We start from the raw sequence: 16,092 nt of genomic DNA on the forward strand, positions 1-16,092 counted from the left end.
AAGGGACAAGCCAAAAGGACAACAACATATCACAATAAATTAGATAAGTAACATGTTATATGTCTGTAGATGTAGTGTTTGTGAAAGATGTGCTTCTTAATAATTGGTTAGTCAAAAAGTTTATTGTTTACTGTTAAAATGATCCCCATTAACTGTCTTTAAGGTCTTATGGAGTCCATGAAAGGGTTATTATCAGGATAAGCTTTAAAGTTCATGTTTTTAATTATACAACTTAGCAACGCACAGATAAAGTGAGCAAGTTACGAGAGGAGGAAATGTCTATATTATAATAACATCACTGCTGTGTGGACAAAATTGATGAACAATTCAAATCATTCAGTGAATCACTGTGATGTGTTTTAAGTATCTGTTGTATCATTTACATGCAAATCTCCGAAGTGCCTTTTCTCAGAATGGAATAAAATTAGCTTCTGATCATTACTTCCCCATTCCTCTGACACACACAAACACACAATAACGAGACGGTGACGTAAAATGCTGCAGTTTATCTTTAATTTGGTTTATAGTTTCATTTAATCATAAAGGAGAGAAGCTGGAAGCAAGACTTGGTTTATATGGAAACATGAAATGCTGCTATAACTGCTGAAAATATGTAGGAACAAATTTTTATTACCACTTAGGCCGTATAAAAGGTATGCTAATCAATGTTTTAAGTAATTTACATGATTAGTTTTAAGTCTATATGAAAATACATACTTATTCAAAATTGGCTGTGGTTGTTCAACAGCTAAGATGTTAGCACCATGAACTTTATAAGAAAAAAACATCTATTAATGCAGCTTAAGTTTACCAATTTAAAAAAAACAAAACAAATCAAATGTTTGAACTATAAAATCTTTAAGCAGATCTTGTTTTTGTTTTAATTCAGTTGCAAATATTCCTTAATACTGTTTTTAATAAATCCATCTGAACTATTTTTAGCCTCTGTGGTGTTTTAAAACCACCTTGTTGTCATAGTTACTAAACCTACATCTAAAGTTACATGTCTACCTTATAGGCTTATATAGATATAAGTGAAGCCGACTGAGGTTGTGGGTGGCAGCGACGCTGCAGCGGTCCTCAGGGCTGGATGGTGACCGACGCCTGGCCGTAGACCTGTCTGAGAGCGGGGCAGTCGAGCGTAGCGATCAACCTGGTTTTGCCAGGCCTCTGCGGGGTGAACAGCTCGGTCCAGGTCAGAGAGGTGCCTCCTGTAATCAGACTGAAGCAGCAGTGTTTGAGTTAGAGACCACCATGGACTGGACTGAGTTTTCAAACATAAATACACCAATGGCTGATGATAAAGAAATGCTACATCATAAAGGTTGATATCCTTATTTAGTGAATGACCAATGAGCTCATACTTCCTTTATATAATTAAATGATGACAGTAGATATATTATATTACTTATTAACCTTTTTCTTATCAATGCAACTGATATTGACATTTACAGAAGCAAACAACAGGATTTTCAGTGATCAACTATGCAGACCCCTTTCTCTGCCTCACCTGTAATATTTATCCTTGGGTGGCATGATCCCTGGTCCCTCCATACGAATGAAAACCCCTTCCAGACTGAAGCTGAAGGGGTTTGTAAACTGTACGGTTGCCATCATCTCTTCACTCACTTTGCCTCTGCCAGCCACCTAAAGAACATACAAGACATATAAAACCTCACAAATTCAAGATATTCAAAGTTTTTTATACATACATATATATATATATATATATATATATATATATATATATATATATATATATATATATATATATATATATATATATATATATATATATATATATATATATATATATATACATACACACACACCCCAATGTTAAATTAGAAATACTGTAGGAATGCAGTTATTATATTGAGGCTGAGATAAATGGACATTTATTATGTAAGGAATGTTTTCTCCTTATTAACACCAACGAGTTAGACGGACAGAATAATTCCAGACCTCGACGATGAGTTTGGGATTGCGCAGAGTGACAATTTTCATAGCAGTGATGATCTGGTTGGTCTCTTTGATCTTCCCGGTGACAATAAAGTGAAGGTTAGCTTGTTCCACCAGATGTTTCATGTAGTTCTTTGACTGTATTTTTACATACTCCTTCATGCCTGTCAATTACAAACATAACTCTAATTATAGTAGTCAGATTATATGGAAAAAAACAGCTTGGTGAAATAATAAGTGATATTTATGCCACCTTCTTGTCAAATATTTGGACTTTAACATCAGTTTGAGCCATTTTCCTCACCACCTACTTTTTTGAGGCTGAATCTTGACAGTGGGGGTCTTGAACAGGAACTCATCACCAGAGACTCCGGTATAATACACCACGCTCCCACTGATGTAGGCTTCCACTGTACGCTGCTGGTCGCTCCGGTTCATGAACTCGACGTCCAGCTCAAAGTCGTCACCGACGCTGATCTCGAGGGTTGGCAAGATCAGGTCCACATCACCCACACTTGGGTTGGACTTTTCCCGCTTACAGCCGTACTCCTCTGCCTTTTCCAGGACGGTCCGCTCCTCCGTGCTGCCTGAATTGGATTAAAATACTTTAATGTGCTTTTTTCTTTTCCAGAAACAAAATAATAAAATCAGTGTTTAGGTTTTATTTCTGGTAAAGATTCTTTACCTTTTAGAATATTTGTACAAAACAGATATGAGAACTTCCTCTGTGAGAAAATAAAACATCAAATTGTGGGAAATTATGGGCCAGAATTGTCTGAAGTGCTCTGTTCCAAAGTTCACTCTTTGGCTAAAGTCGGGGTGACACCATGAAAAACATCCCTAACCCCAACCCCAATCCAAACCCTAACCCCAACATGCCAACTGGCACGTTCTGGTCTCATGCGAGGCACATACGAACCAATGAATAATCATAGGTTTCAGCACTGGTCCATTATGTTTTTTATTTTGTTATTTTACTTTTTCTATGTGGCATTTTTTTCACATGATAACAAATACAGTAAACCAGACATACAGACTGGCTGAGAGATGCAATCAATCTTGTAAAGATGAAGAAATTATTTTCTGCTTCAGTGTTTCACGTCGTTCTGCTTTCATTATGTGTCATTATGTGTCAAGGTAAATGTATTCATGTATTCATATTTGCAATCGAGCAATTTAGTTGTGATGTCTTGTTCATTCAGTTCTCATCTTAAGTCAACCAGGCAGCACTTTACAATAAACACAGACAAATCAGAAACCAGGGAAGAAGAAATGCCTCTGCTGCTTCTTATTTCACTGAGACGTGTCTTTTGATGTGTTCACTGACCTTCAGGGAACTTATATTGATCGGTGATGTCGCGTCGTGTCTCGTCTCCTGGAGATTTGGTCAAAACCATGCGGCCGACGTGAGTTTGGTTCACTTTGACTGGTTCCATGGTCCCGTCTTTCCTCCGGGAATAAAACACCACATCACTGTTAACCTGCAGAGAAAAAGATGGAAAAATGTCTACTGGACTAGATCTGACCTCAGATGACTTGTGTTTTAGCCACTAAACATAACAAAGGATGGTTGTTAAAGACATTTTACATTTGGATGTACAGTTAGTTATTTAGGGGAAGTGACTTATGAATGAAGAAACAATATTCAAGCTGCAGAGCAGTAAAATAAAAGAGGTCTACTTAGTGATGTCCTTTAATCCAGATCGTTTGAATTAAGCCAATACAGAAGATCTTTACCTCAGCAAACACAAAGGGGGCATCAAACTGGAAACAAATCTGTCCATGCTTGATGGCCTTGACGGATGCAGGTCCACATCTGTACATACCTTTATAGATAATGCAGGAAGAAATTCAATTCATTACATTGCATTCAATTTCAAACTGACTTAAAAATACAGAAAATGAAATTTCCTCCTGTTACACTATCCGATATACTGGTTCATATTATCATTATTTACCATCACTGGTCTCCTGCGGTGTTGCATCCACAACCTGCCAGCCTCCAAAGCCATGAGGGAGGTCTGGTCTGGACATGTAGCACTCATTCCAGCAGTGATAGTTCCTGCCAAGTCATACGTTAAACGTTACTACAGAAAATGGGAGTGAAGTACTTTTTATGCCTAATATTGTCTTAAATTGGCCTTCGTTGATCTGGAAACCACAACTTTGGCACTTATTCTGATCCCTATTAACATCCAGGCTGAATGGGGTTCAGCTTACCCCGAGGGTGTTCTGAGAAAGCCTCAATGTTTCCAGGAAAAGAAAAATGGTTTTAAATCTTGAGGGTTGGTATGAAGAAAAAAGCTACAGAACTTACATAATTAAAGCATTGGTGCTTTGGTTCTTATTAACAGGGTTGAAAATTGTGAGATGGCAATACGTGTAGGTTGTTTATTGGGGGAAAATCCTCATGTGTTCAAAGTAAATGCAGTACAGGAAGATTAAAACATGCAAACTCAAACCATCCATATTTTACAAACCCCAACTATGATTTAATTGACATCTAAGTCTCCACATGTATTTCATGTATTAATTCCAACCAGAGGTGTTGCTTGCCAACAAGCAAACCGGGCAAATGCTTGGGGACCCAAGCCAGCAGACGGCCTCCAAAGGCCAACAAACTTTTAATGAAGATAGAGCAGTGTGGAGAGTTTGTATTGCCAATGGCCGACCACTCCAGAATTCCCAACTGCACTTACCACTATTGTCACATGTAGCGGTGGGTCTTACGTAAATGAACTGAGAGAGCAGGTTTATAAAAATAAGAGGTTTTCTATCTGGTAGTGACAAAAGAAAGACAGAAAAGAACAGGAAGAGTAAGGAAGAGACCAAGAAAGTTGCAAGTACAGTTGATAATCCATAAGCTAATTGGTGCTCTTGATGACTACCTGGGCCTGTGATGGGCTGGCGACCTGTCCGGGCTATACCCTGCCTCCTGCCCAATGATTGCTGGGTTAGTTCTTCCCTGTGACCTTTAATTGGACTAAGCAGTTCAGAAATTGAACGAATAAATGAATGACTGCGTGGGGGATGACAACATAAATAGATAACCTGGATGATATCAGATTGAAGCTGTCTTGTTCAGCTTAAGTGTAAAGCTAATAATGTGAAATTATGCTATGCATAGGCAAGAAATCAGATATGTACTGCTAAAGTGTGTGGATGAAGGTTAGTCTGTGCAAGTGGTGCTTATGTTTTATTTTCCATGTCCACTCGGCTTTATGCTTTTGAAAACTACTTATGTATCTGCTGTATTAGCTTTGAATGTATTCCTAAAATGTCATAATGCAGATGTCAGCATGTAATTTAATTTTCTGTACTGAAACTGCATTAAATTATATTGCCCCTGTTTAATTAAATCATAATAGTAATGTAGCAACCTCCCAAGGCCGAATTAACCCCCGAATCAGATAAGAACTCAGGACTTTCTACTTCAAAAGGAAGTCCATCCACACATCTCCAAAACAGAGCTCAATGAAAGCCCTAAAAATCCGATCCATCTTAGACAGACCTCCACTTTAAACCAGGAACCCTACTGGTTTTATCTTGTTCCTGGTAGGAAATGTCTACACAGACAGACTGTGGCACCCTTTTGAAGTTGGACCCTGGTAAGAGCCTGTTGTCCATCACCCCAGGAGGTCCCTTTGTATCCACAGCACACAAAGACCAGATTCCAGAGCAGAACCTTTAAGCTCTGAATTCAAAACTGTATAAAATACTGGATGTATCCTCAGCACACCTGGATAAATGGACTCTTCTTCCTTTCTAAGTTAATCCAAGACTTTAACCGTTTTTCAGATGTGAAATCCACAGAAGTTAGGAAGTTAGTTCATTTCTATGATTCCTTGGATGGAGCAATGGTGCCATCTAGCAGACACCCTCGAACAGGTTGAGAAATGCATTTCAGGCTGATTAAATACACCATGATTAACATTATATGCTGTTGTTATTAACGACTCTGACTCAAAGTAAGAACTTGTTGTGTGGAAATGATTTCTTGACCCACCAGGTCCGTGGAAAGTGAAAATCATTGATGAAATGTATTGAAATGTCTGGTACCTGTTAACAAACCTTTTCCCCTTTTGACAGCAGCAAAACTGTTTTAAGGTTCATGTTTATAAGGATCATTCATACTTCTTCTCATCTATAAATGGATTTTATAGACATGTTTTGAGGTTGGAAAAATGTTTAGTTTAATTCCCCAAGAACTTAGTATTTTGACCAAACTTTCAGATCCCATGTCCTGACCCCTGCGCTCTGATTGGACAATCTAAAGTCCGCCCCAGAGCGCCGGCAAATTTAACTGCGGGTCTTCCCGGGACTCGCTCTCTTGTGTTTTTTCTGCTCTTGTTTGATTTTCTCTTGTTTTTTCTCGCTTGTTTTCTTTTGTTTTTCTCTTTTTTCCTTTTCTTTTGTTTTTCTTGTCTTGTTTTCCTCTTGCTTTTTTTCTCTTCGTTTTCGTTTGATGTTTGCTTTAGTCTTGTTTTTGTCTGTCTGGTGCTGTGTTAGTTTTTTAATACAGTAAGCTCGCTCGACTGCTTAACACCAGAAAACTCATCCAATTCTGGCTGAACAATTATTTTGCTTCTGACACACCATTGAAGCTGCTTTCCCGGCCCACAAAGACTGTGACCAGTAACGTACGGACGACCCGAACGTTAATGCTCCAGCCGATCCCAGGACTTTGCCGGCACTCGTGACCCGTGGATTCTAATCGGAGTTGGGTCCAGCTTCAGACGTCGAACCAGGCGGTTCCAGGCGAGCTCCTGACTTCTGCGGAGGTCCCCTTTGGACAAGTATCAGGACGACCACTGAATCCTTGCCCACTGGACCCAAGGTTCGGGTTCTCGACCACCAAGGCGCTGAAGTAAGGCCAACCCATTATTCCACTGTCTCCGATCCAGCTGGTGTCTTAGTAAGCATAAGCTGCCCTTTTTAAATCCATTCCCCCGGTATCCACCTGATAGTCTACCCTGACATAGTTAGTTAACTTCATTAGACTTGCCATCTTTCCAACCTTCCTAGTTGTGTAAGTTATGTAAGCTGCTTACATAACTTTATCTTTAATAATTTTATTTTACATTTTTGTTGCTGGCTCGGCTCGAGCTTCCATACTCTCTCTCTCTCTCGCTCTCTCTCTCTCTCTCTCTCTCTCTCTCTCATCTTAACTAATTCAGTATTTGATGCTTGCTGACACTATTTCTGGTTTACATTATTAATTTCATTTGTGCCTGATGATTTTAACCGGTGTGGTTTTTAATAAAGTGTGTTATATTTTAGGAAGTCGTGGTAGCGTGATCGATCTTTGAGAAGTGATTTGTGCCCTCTGACGAGAACTTACAGTAAGCGTATTTTGAGACTGATGGTTATCTGTTATTAGACAAATATTGTCATATTACGGTATTCCCTGCCTGATCGTATAACAAATTTAGGGCTGGGTGGTGCCCCGGGATCGTCCGCTTGTCTAAGGACACAGCGAATTAATAATTAAAACACCCACTGTCGCTCCGACATTGGATTCCAGGTTAATGTTAATGATAATACGCTACAGTAAATAATGAAGCAGAAGTCAGTGGAAGAAGTGAAAGCCATCAAAAAACATTAAAAGTTGCAACTGAATAATTTAATGCAGTAACAACACCTTTAAAGATAACATTAATAACAAGTTATTGTCAATGTTATAAGTTTAAAATACCATAATAAAGGGCAAGTTAGAGGGGCCGACTGAAAATTTGCTTGGGATCCTCAGAGACCATGAAATCATCACTGATTCATATGTTTGATTTTCGTCTTTATGTATGAGCACAACAGTGTGTTTTAATGTATCCAGATGTAGCAGGTAAACATTATCATGCAGTAATATGACAGTGAAGTCACCATGTCATGAAAACCTGAGTAAACAAGGTTTGTTTACATAATGTTAGAGCAGGGATTTCCAGCTGCAGTCCTCGTGAGCTACCATCCTGCAGGTTTCAGTGTTCCCATGGTACAACTGGAGTTGGAGACCCCTGTGTTAGAGGCTTAAGTGTAATTGGGTAATGTCTGTCACCGTGGAACAACAAAAAGATTTTACAATCTAAGTGAAGACTCATGATTCAGTATGTAACTGAAATGCCATGGGGATATAATTGATTAAAAATTGTTTTATTTACAAAGTGAAGACACACACACTAACAAAGACTGTCACAAATTATAATAAAAACGAAAAGTACTTTAACTATGCCAAAATTGCAATGTCTAGTGTTTATTTTATTTATTTATTTATTTATTTATTCATTAATTTATTTTAAAAACAAAAGTAATAATTTAGAAAATGAAGAAGAGGATAGTCCGTAGGGTGATGACTACTAGCAGGAATATTCTTTGATACCTTTTTGACTTTTCTGGCATTGTAATGTAAATAAATATAATTCGACTGCCTTACTTTTTTTTCATCCTTTTAAGGTCAACAGATACAAACACTAATGGGTCTATCTGCAGGTAGGTGAAAACTACATATCCATGTGATAAAGTTCTGTCATGAGATTTATTCTGAAAGGAGAACGTACCAGATGGAGTCCCTGGTGCGGTTTCGGTCGATTCTGCCATTTTCATCCAGGATTATGTCCATCTTCAAATTTCCATCGTTGTCGTGAGCAGAGAAGAAGTTGGTGACAACCCTAGATGGGATGCCCAGACAGCGCAGGACTGGAAGACATTAAACAGATCTCTATTACCAGTCCAATTATCTTTTAGTTTGATTTACAGCTGAAAAGTGAATGTGTAGCATACAGAGCTTAGCTCGCTGGCTAACTAACGGTCAATGCAACAATGTCAATGCAATGTGCTAATGTTTATACTTTAAAAACAAAGAAAACTCTGTTCTGAATTTTTAGAAAGAAAGAACACATTTCTTGTGAACTGTTGTCTAAAACAGGGATCCCCAACTTCCGTCTTCAAGGCCCACCATCTGACAGACTTTCAATGTTCCCTTGCTGCAACAAACCCTGACCAAACCAAATGGCAGACTTGTGGAGTGCTTTACAGAGATCCATTTCATTTGAATTAGGGGTGTTGCAGCAGGGAAACGTGTAATAACTGCAGTGTGCCTTATAACGCGTTACAGTCCAGTAAAGCTGAGCTAATCATCGGACATAAATGACTTTAGCCTCCATTTGGTAACTCAGTGAGCTGGTACAGACTACATGAGCACCAGTGGTGGAAAGGGGGTAAAAAACTGAACAAAGGTGCTTCAACACTTCTTTTCCTTCCTCTAGTGGTTGAAGGTTGCAGTGCCACCCTTCCATCCTTGTTTTGTAACTGCTTAGTCCAATTCAGGGTCATGGGGAAGCTGTAGCCTTTTCCAGCAATCAATGAGCAAGAGGTAGGGTACACCCTGAGCAGGTCATCAGTAGGTTGCAGTGTAGTGTGATATTGTTTGCATGCTCTTTCCTCTCATATTGAGTGCTCGTTGTCATATTTTTTCCCTTTTTTCTCCAAACATTTGTTTTAAAAAATAAAATACATTTCTGGTCTGATTTTAAACAGCTTTGATGACTCTGCAGGTTTTGTGAAAGTGTAGATCTCACAGGTGTTGAAGACGGCGGCGTAGACCCAGCACTGAGCGTAGCAGACAGGCATCTTGCTGTTGGCGTAGCCAAGCAGGATGTCTGTGCTACCAGTCCAGGAAGTGGGCGCCACTCCATAGGTGTAGTCACCGCTCCAGTTCCCCACTAACACGCCTTCGTCGTCACGGGAGTTCAGCTGTGGAGAAAACATTGATTTGCTTTGATTTTTCTTCACATTTTAGTAGACAATTTAGTACATTAAGAGTTCTTCATGCCCTCACCATGGCAGAAGCCTTTCTGGTGACTTTGATGGGATCTCCTCTGTTGGTGATGGGCATTTCAGACCGGTCCATGATGTACAGACAGGCATCCAGGACGCCATAATTGAACTAAGAAATTGAACATTTTAATGATAAAACTTCAGCAGTGTTTTTAAAAGTAGCTTTCTCCTACCTGTCCATAGTTCCAGTTTCTCTCAGCAACATCTTCATAGGCACCATGATAGATGATCCCCATCTCATTCATCACACACTCCTCCCTCTCTTCCTCATCATCCAGAAATACAGCATCAGCTGGACAAAGGAACAAAATACAACTCAGTATCTGATAGCAGATTTTAAAAGAAGCTTCACGATTATGAGCATTACAAACCCTCCACCCAGGGATTGAAGAGGATGTAAAGATCTCGGCTGCTGTCCTGTTTAGTCCTACGGATGCCAAAGGGTGTCAGCACTGCGACATACATGTGATATTTCCCCACAATGCAGTCGGCCCTGGGGGTTATCCCCATGGTGACCACATTGTCAGAGGTCGCTTTAATGCATCCTTCCCAGGAGCTTTGGCGGTCTTTCGTAGGAAAGACAGGAATGTAGGTGCCCTTGCTGTACTCAGGGCTGGAACCTGAGAAAACGGAAACAATTCTGTAAATGGAAACATTTGGTTAAATGTAATGCAGAGTACCCAGAGAGAACCCACACATACATGGGGAGAACATAAAAATTCCACACAGAAAGGCCGTTGTTGAAATCTCCCCCTATATGAGGCTTGAAGCAACCTTCTTGCTGTGCAGTTACACTGCTAACCACTACACTTCTGTGTTGCCAGTACTGTTATTGCAGTTAATAATCTTTAATAAGAGCTTTTCCTCCATTGTGAACATATACTTGATTAAAGTTCACTCATCTTACCAATGACAAACTCCACCGCAAACTTGTCTTCGTCAGGTTTGTAGGCACGATTGAAGGTGATCCTGACCTGGAACTCTTGTCCTCTGCGGACGATGAGATAGTCAGAGCTGAACAGCATGGTGTGGTGATTCATCTTGTTGCTGTCATCAGGCCTCTTCATCATGTCAACATCCCAGATGTCCAAAAACTCTAAATGGGCGAAAAACGACAGGGAGAGAGAAAAACATGAGGTGAGATAGGTATGATGGGTGAGCTGTGTTTGTCATTTTCTACAATTACAAAGTGATTCAGTGCAGTTGTACATGTTGATCTGTCTTTGCTGTCGTCTCCACCCCAACCAGTCGAGGCAGATGGATGCCCTCCCTGAGCTGGGTTCTGCCGGAGGTTTTCTTCCTGTTAAAGGGTAGTTTTTTCCTTTACACTGTCCCCTCGTGCATGCTCAGGGTGGGGGATTGGATCGAAGTCATGACTCAATTTAATCAGTTGGTTTCTATTATAGGATATATATGACTTGGCTCTAAATTATGTGTATGTTGATTCGTGTATGTAAAGTGCCCTGTGACAACATTGTTGTGAAGTGGCGCTATACAAATAAATCTGAATTAAAGTTGAATTAATGATGCCTTGGTAATGTTGATGGTTTGTGATAAACTCTAATACTAAATAAACCACAATCCAAATGTCACACATGAAAAAGTCTTATTTTCCATGTTTGCCTCATTTGGCAGTAAGAATCTGTCTATGTGCAATCAGCTATTACATAAACTTAAGTATTGGTGATTCAGCCATATCTTTTAGAGCAGTTTTCTACCTTATCAAAAACATCTGTGGTTTAAAAGACTCATTTGTGGTTGTTTGCTTCCAGTTGGAATATATTCCAGTCAGAGCATTCGTAAATTCCAGTCACATCTGGTTGTGGCTCAGTGGAGTGAAACGCAGCAGGAAGTCAGCAGAATTTATCCAGTTCGATTGTCATTCATATGTCAGGCATGTACAAAACCTCATGGAAACTATATCACTGACAGGAAAAGGACTTTATCTTCCCCATGCAGCAACACCCTATGCACCACATAACCTTTTCCATATTATGTCTGACAACCCCATCTGTTAAGATGTTCACATTTTACATGTTTGAATTAGATTTTTTTCCCCCTTAAAACAGGTTTTGATCCTTACCTGTGAGAGGTGGGTATCCTCTCGGACCAGGCATGCCAAAGTACTCAATCTCAGGGATGTCAGTTGTTTCAGAGTTGGAACTGTCAACAGGACCTGTTGTGCGTCCTCGGTTGCCCACCTTGGGAGGACGTCCAGTGGGAGTAGGGGGGGCAGGAGATGGGGTTGCACTGGCACTGTGGTCAGTCATGGTCACTTTATGGTGGGCTGTTGTAAAACTAAGAAGGGACATTCGAAAACAGTATCAGGCACAGCTTCGTCAGCTTGTCATGTTCAGTCTAGTACAGGTTGATGTCATGTTTATGATATGAACAACAGGGTGATATTTTCATTCTTTTTTATTTGCAAGAGACAAAACCACCCTTTCACACTACTTTAAAAGTACAATGACAGCTTCAAGCGCTTGTCTATCATGAGTGGTTACCATGTGTTTGTGGGTTTTGGTGGAGAGGCGTTTGAGACACTCCTCTTCCTGTAAGCCACTGATGAAGGAAGTTTTTTTTTTCATTCTTTGCATACATTATGTTGTTGCAGTTGCAGAGAGAAGAGTAAGTTTCAACACTTCACATTGATCGAGTCTTATTAAACAAAATGTTATGTGCAAAACAGAAATTTTGTTTTGATAACCAGCTGCTTTTTGTCCTTGTACTCGTATAAACAACTGAAGCGCGAATTCCTCATTACTTAAAGGTTCAGCCACAATATGAACTACTTCCAGTCAATTTAGGAATACAATTATTTTACTTCTGGCTTTTTAATGTTTAAACGGTCTGGCACCTTTGTACCTTTCTGAGCTTCTGCAGCATCACCATACTGTTGGAGCTCTTAGATCTGAAGACCAGATGCTTCTAGTGGTCCCTTGGACTCGACTCGTGACTCGTGGAGACAGAGTCTTTTTTACAGCAGCCCCCAAACTCTGGAACAGTCTCCCTCTTTCTGTGAAGTCAGCTAGGACTCCAAGTGGTTTCAAGTCTCCTTTAAAAACTCATCTTTTTACATTGGCTTTTACCTTCAGAGGGCATGACCACTAGGTCTTATTTTGTCTTTTTAACTCTTTTATTATCTTTCAACTGTTTTTTTTATGCTATTAATGTTGATTTATTTTATTTTACCTGTACAGCACATTGGTTACCTCATGGTATGTGAAAGTGCTCTATAAACAAAGTTTTGATTGATTGAAATATTGGTTTACTACAGCTAATAAAAGCTCATTTTATGTACAGTACAATAATTCCTGCAGGTTATATAAGACTTAAGATGTAAAAAGCCTTTGCCTGTTTGCCTGCCAGTTTGCCACTCTGCCATTTCGAGCCATCCCACAGAAGCTATCTGTGGTGGTGGTGGCCACAGTGAAGGAAACAGAGCCTTCACTGTGCTGAATGGTGACTCATGCAGTTCAACATCCTCCCTAACTTCTCCCCTCCTCACGCCTGCATTATGCAACAGCAAGTCTTCCTCTCAGCCAGGTGTTTGTGCCACCAGCTTGACAGACTGCGTTCCCTGTTAGCATCTAATGAAAACAGCTCTTGTGTATTTAATGGCCAAGTCAGTCTTGGCACATAAGTATGTAATCATAGAGGCAGCAGCTTCTCTCAGGCCTTCCCTGCCTGTTGGATGCAGGTTTAAGGAACGCCCCATGTGGGCTGTAAGGTTGATGTAATTTTAGTTAAATTTCATGTTCGTCGGGTTCCATGAGTCATGCAGAGCACACTGATGGTCTTTGTTTACATCGCTGTGGTGTATTGACAGATTTAAATTGACCAAATGTTCATTCCCACAGTAGTTATTTGGATTTTTGGTTTATTGTTGTCACCTTTATAGAGCCACTGAAATACTTAATTTTCACCGTGGTTCAGCATGAATGGGAATGTTTTTTAGAGAAAAAGAAATTAAAACCCTTTTGAATACTTCTACAACTACTAAAGGTGTTATCAGTCATTTTTAGGTTCACTTTTATTGTCACAACTGTAAACCAGACTATACATGTGTTATTATTATTAGAAGGAAGTTGTGTTGTTGACATAAGTGCCAAATTATTTACAGCTTAGAACAGATTTCTATGAACCAGAAAGGGATATGGGAAAAGTCTGCATGAAGATCTGGATCTATTATTACCATTTTTGTCTTAATGGTTGCAGTTGGACGTCGTCCCAAGCTGTTTTATTTTTAACAACAGCTACAACAAATTCTTTTCATCATTAGTTATTTTGATCCCCATTAGTCACAGATTTGTGCAAAAGGAATACAAATTGTTTTTCTTTAAAACTCCAAATGCATTTATTCCACAATCATATTCTGACAGACAAAACCAAATAAAACAACAAATTGAAGCTGAAACCAGTTAATTGTTTGCATTTTGACACAATAAGATAGTTTAATCTAACCTATTGTGTCTCTCTGAGACCTTATCAAATGTTCACATTTGAGACTGAGATGCTTGTCCAGCTAATTCAAGTTGATGTAAAATATATTTTTAAGCTAAAAATAGAAACATTCACATTGAAGGAACTGCTGCAGAGTCGGGGCAGTGCATGCAATAATCTAGAAACTCTGCAAATCCACATTTAGAAATGTGATAATAACCTCAAAGACATTTGTCTGACAACTAATTCTTCTCTGCAAATTTTGAATTTTATTTGGGAGGGATAAATTGAATTTCACTTAGACTAATTAAGAAAATGCAACAAAGACTGGTTTTGCTACAACATGGCTCATCGTGGTCTGCAAGGCTTTGTTTTAGTAAGTCTGAGCCTGTTTCAAAGTTTGCACAACAACCCTTTAGGTCTTTAAATGACTGACTTTCAGCTCACATCTGGAAATGATAAACAACACAACCAAAATGTTGCAGCAAAAAAAAACCAAACTGTACTTACCAGTGAGTTTTCCACTGTAAAGTAACTATTACTGGTGGATGCACCTCAGGTGAGGCTGGAAAGAGAAGTTGCTGTTGGTTGGAAGTGGTCTGCAGCAACTCTGTCCAGGAGTCTTCACAGCTTTTATACTGGACTGAAGTGAGGAAACTCTGAACGTTTGAGTGGGTGTGTGTGTGTGTGTGGGTGTGACTCCTTTGCAGGGAAACAGAGCTTCAGAGGGTGTCAGCCCAACTTTGGAGCAGGATGTGGAATGTACCATCTCTGTTCAACCCACATCTGGACAAGGTTTAGATAGATAAAATGACTGACTGAGGTTTTGTTTACACAGAATTTAGCACATCTGTGTTCTTTACTCTTTGCACCTGGAAGTTATCTGTACCAGAACTAAACCCAGATCACTGAAGTTATTACAGAATACATTTAGAACAAAAACAAACATACAGGACAAACTGAAAAATTTGATGCAAAGTTTGGTTATGACCCTTGTCATTAAAATCTAAAATTAAAGTTAATTAAAATCTTTTAATTAACAAAACACACATATAAATGTAATCAAACCAGCCCAGTGTGTGTGTATATATATATATATATATATATATATATATATATATATATATATATATATATATATATATATATATATATATATACATATATATATATATATATATATATATATATATATATATATATATATATATATATATATATATATATATATATACATATATATACATATATATATATATATATATATATATATATATATATATATATATATATATATATATATATATATATATATATATATATATATATATACACACACACACACACTGGGCTGGTTTGATTACATTTATATGTGTGTTTTGTTAATTAAAAGATTTTAATTAATGTGTGTGTGTGTGTGTGTGTGTGTGTGTATAGATGCGTGCCAAATGGCTCTATTGAATTGAGATCTGGTTACTATGGAGGCCGTTGCAGTACAGTGATGTCATTGTGTTCAGGAAGCCAGTAGCTTATGCAGCCATCAGAAGATGGTATGCTGTGGTTATTGGGATCAGTGTGCCAAGACCAAACCACAAGTGTTCATGTCCTTTTTAGTTCGGGGGTTATATGATGGTCAGTCTGGTCTCCAGTGGGTCAGATCAGTAAAAAAATTAGCATAATAACCTATAAAAAAACGAAAACTTAACATTTCTTGTTGATAAAGGACAAAGAGCTATACATTTTCAAGATTGTTTACATGTGACAAACTATCCTTTCAGAAAAACTTTATGAACAACCAGAAACTCCTGTAGAAAAATAAGTAAAGTTTTGCCTCATTTACATAGTTTTATTTGTTTACAT

General features: G+C 38.7%; 1 protein-coding gene across 1 annotated transcript; it reads right to left on the bottom strand.

The window, feature by feature from the left end:
* Positions 1-505: 505 nt before the first annotated feature.
* f13a1b (coagulation factor XIII, A1 polypeptide b) lies at positions 506-14,863 on the bottom strand. The gene is made up of 15 exons (XM_079257958.1): positions 14,743-14,863; positions 11,873-12,087; positions 10,697-10,885; positions 10,161-10,409; positions 9,963-10,081; positions 9,791-9,898; positions 9,531-9,705; positions 8,511-8,649; positions 3,921-4,024; positions 3,700-3,788; positions 3,290-3,443; positions 2,274-2,549; positions 1,966-2,126; positions 1,511-1,647; positions 506-1,222 (listed from the first exon to the last, which is right to left on the bottom strand). The coding sequence occupies exons 2-15, from the start codon at positions 12,057-12,059 to the stop codon at positions 1,081-1,083; spliced, it is 2,229 nt and encodes a 742-aa protein (XP_079114084.1). The 5' UTR covers positions 12,060-12,087; positions 14,743-14,863; the 3' UTR covers positions 506-1,080.
* Between the last annotated feature and the right edge of the window lie 1,229 nt (positions 14,864-16,092).

Source organism: Telmatherina bonti (genome assembly GCF_933228915.1).
Source record: "Telmatherina bonti genome assembly, chromosome: 18".
In the NCBI taxonomy this organism is placed as follows: Eukaryota; Metazoa; Chordata; class Actinopteri; order Atheriniformes; family Telmatherinidae; genus Telmatherina; species Telmatherina bonti.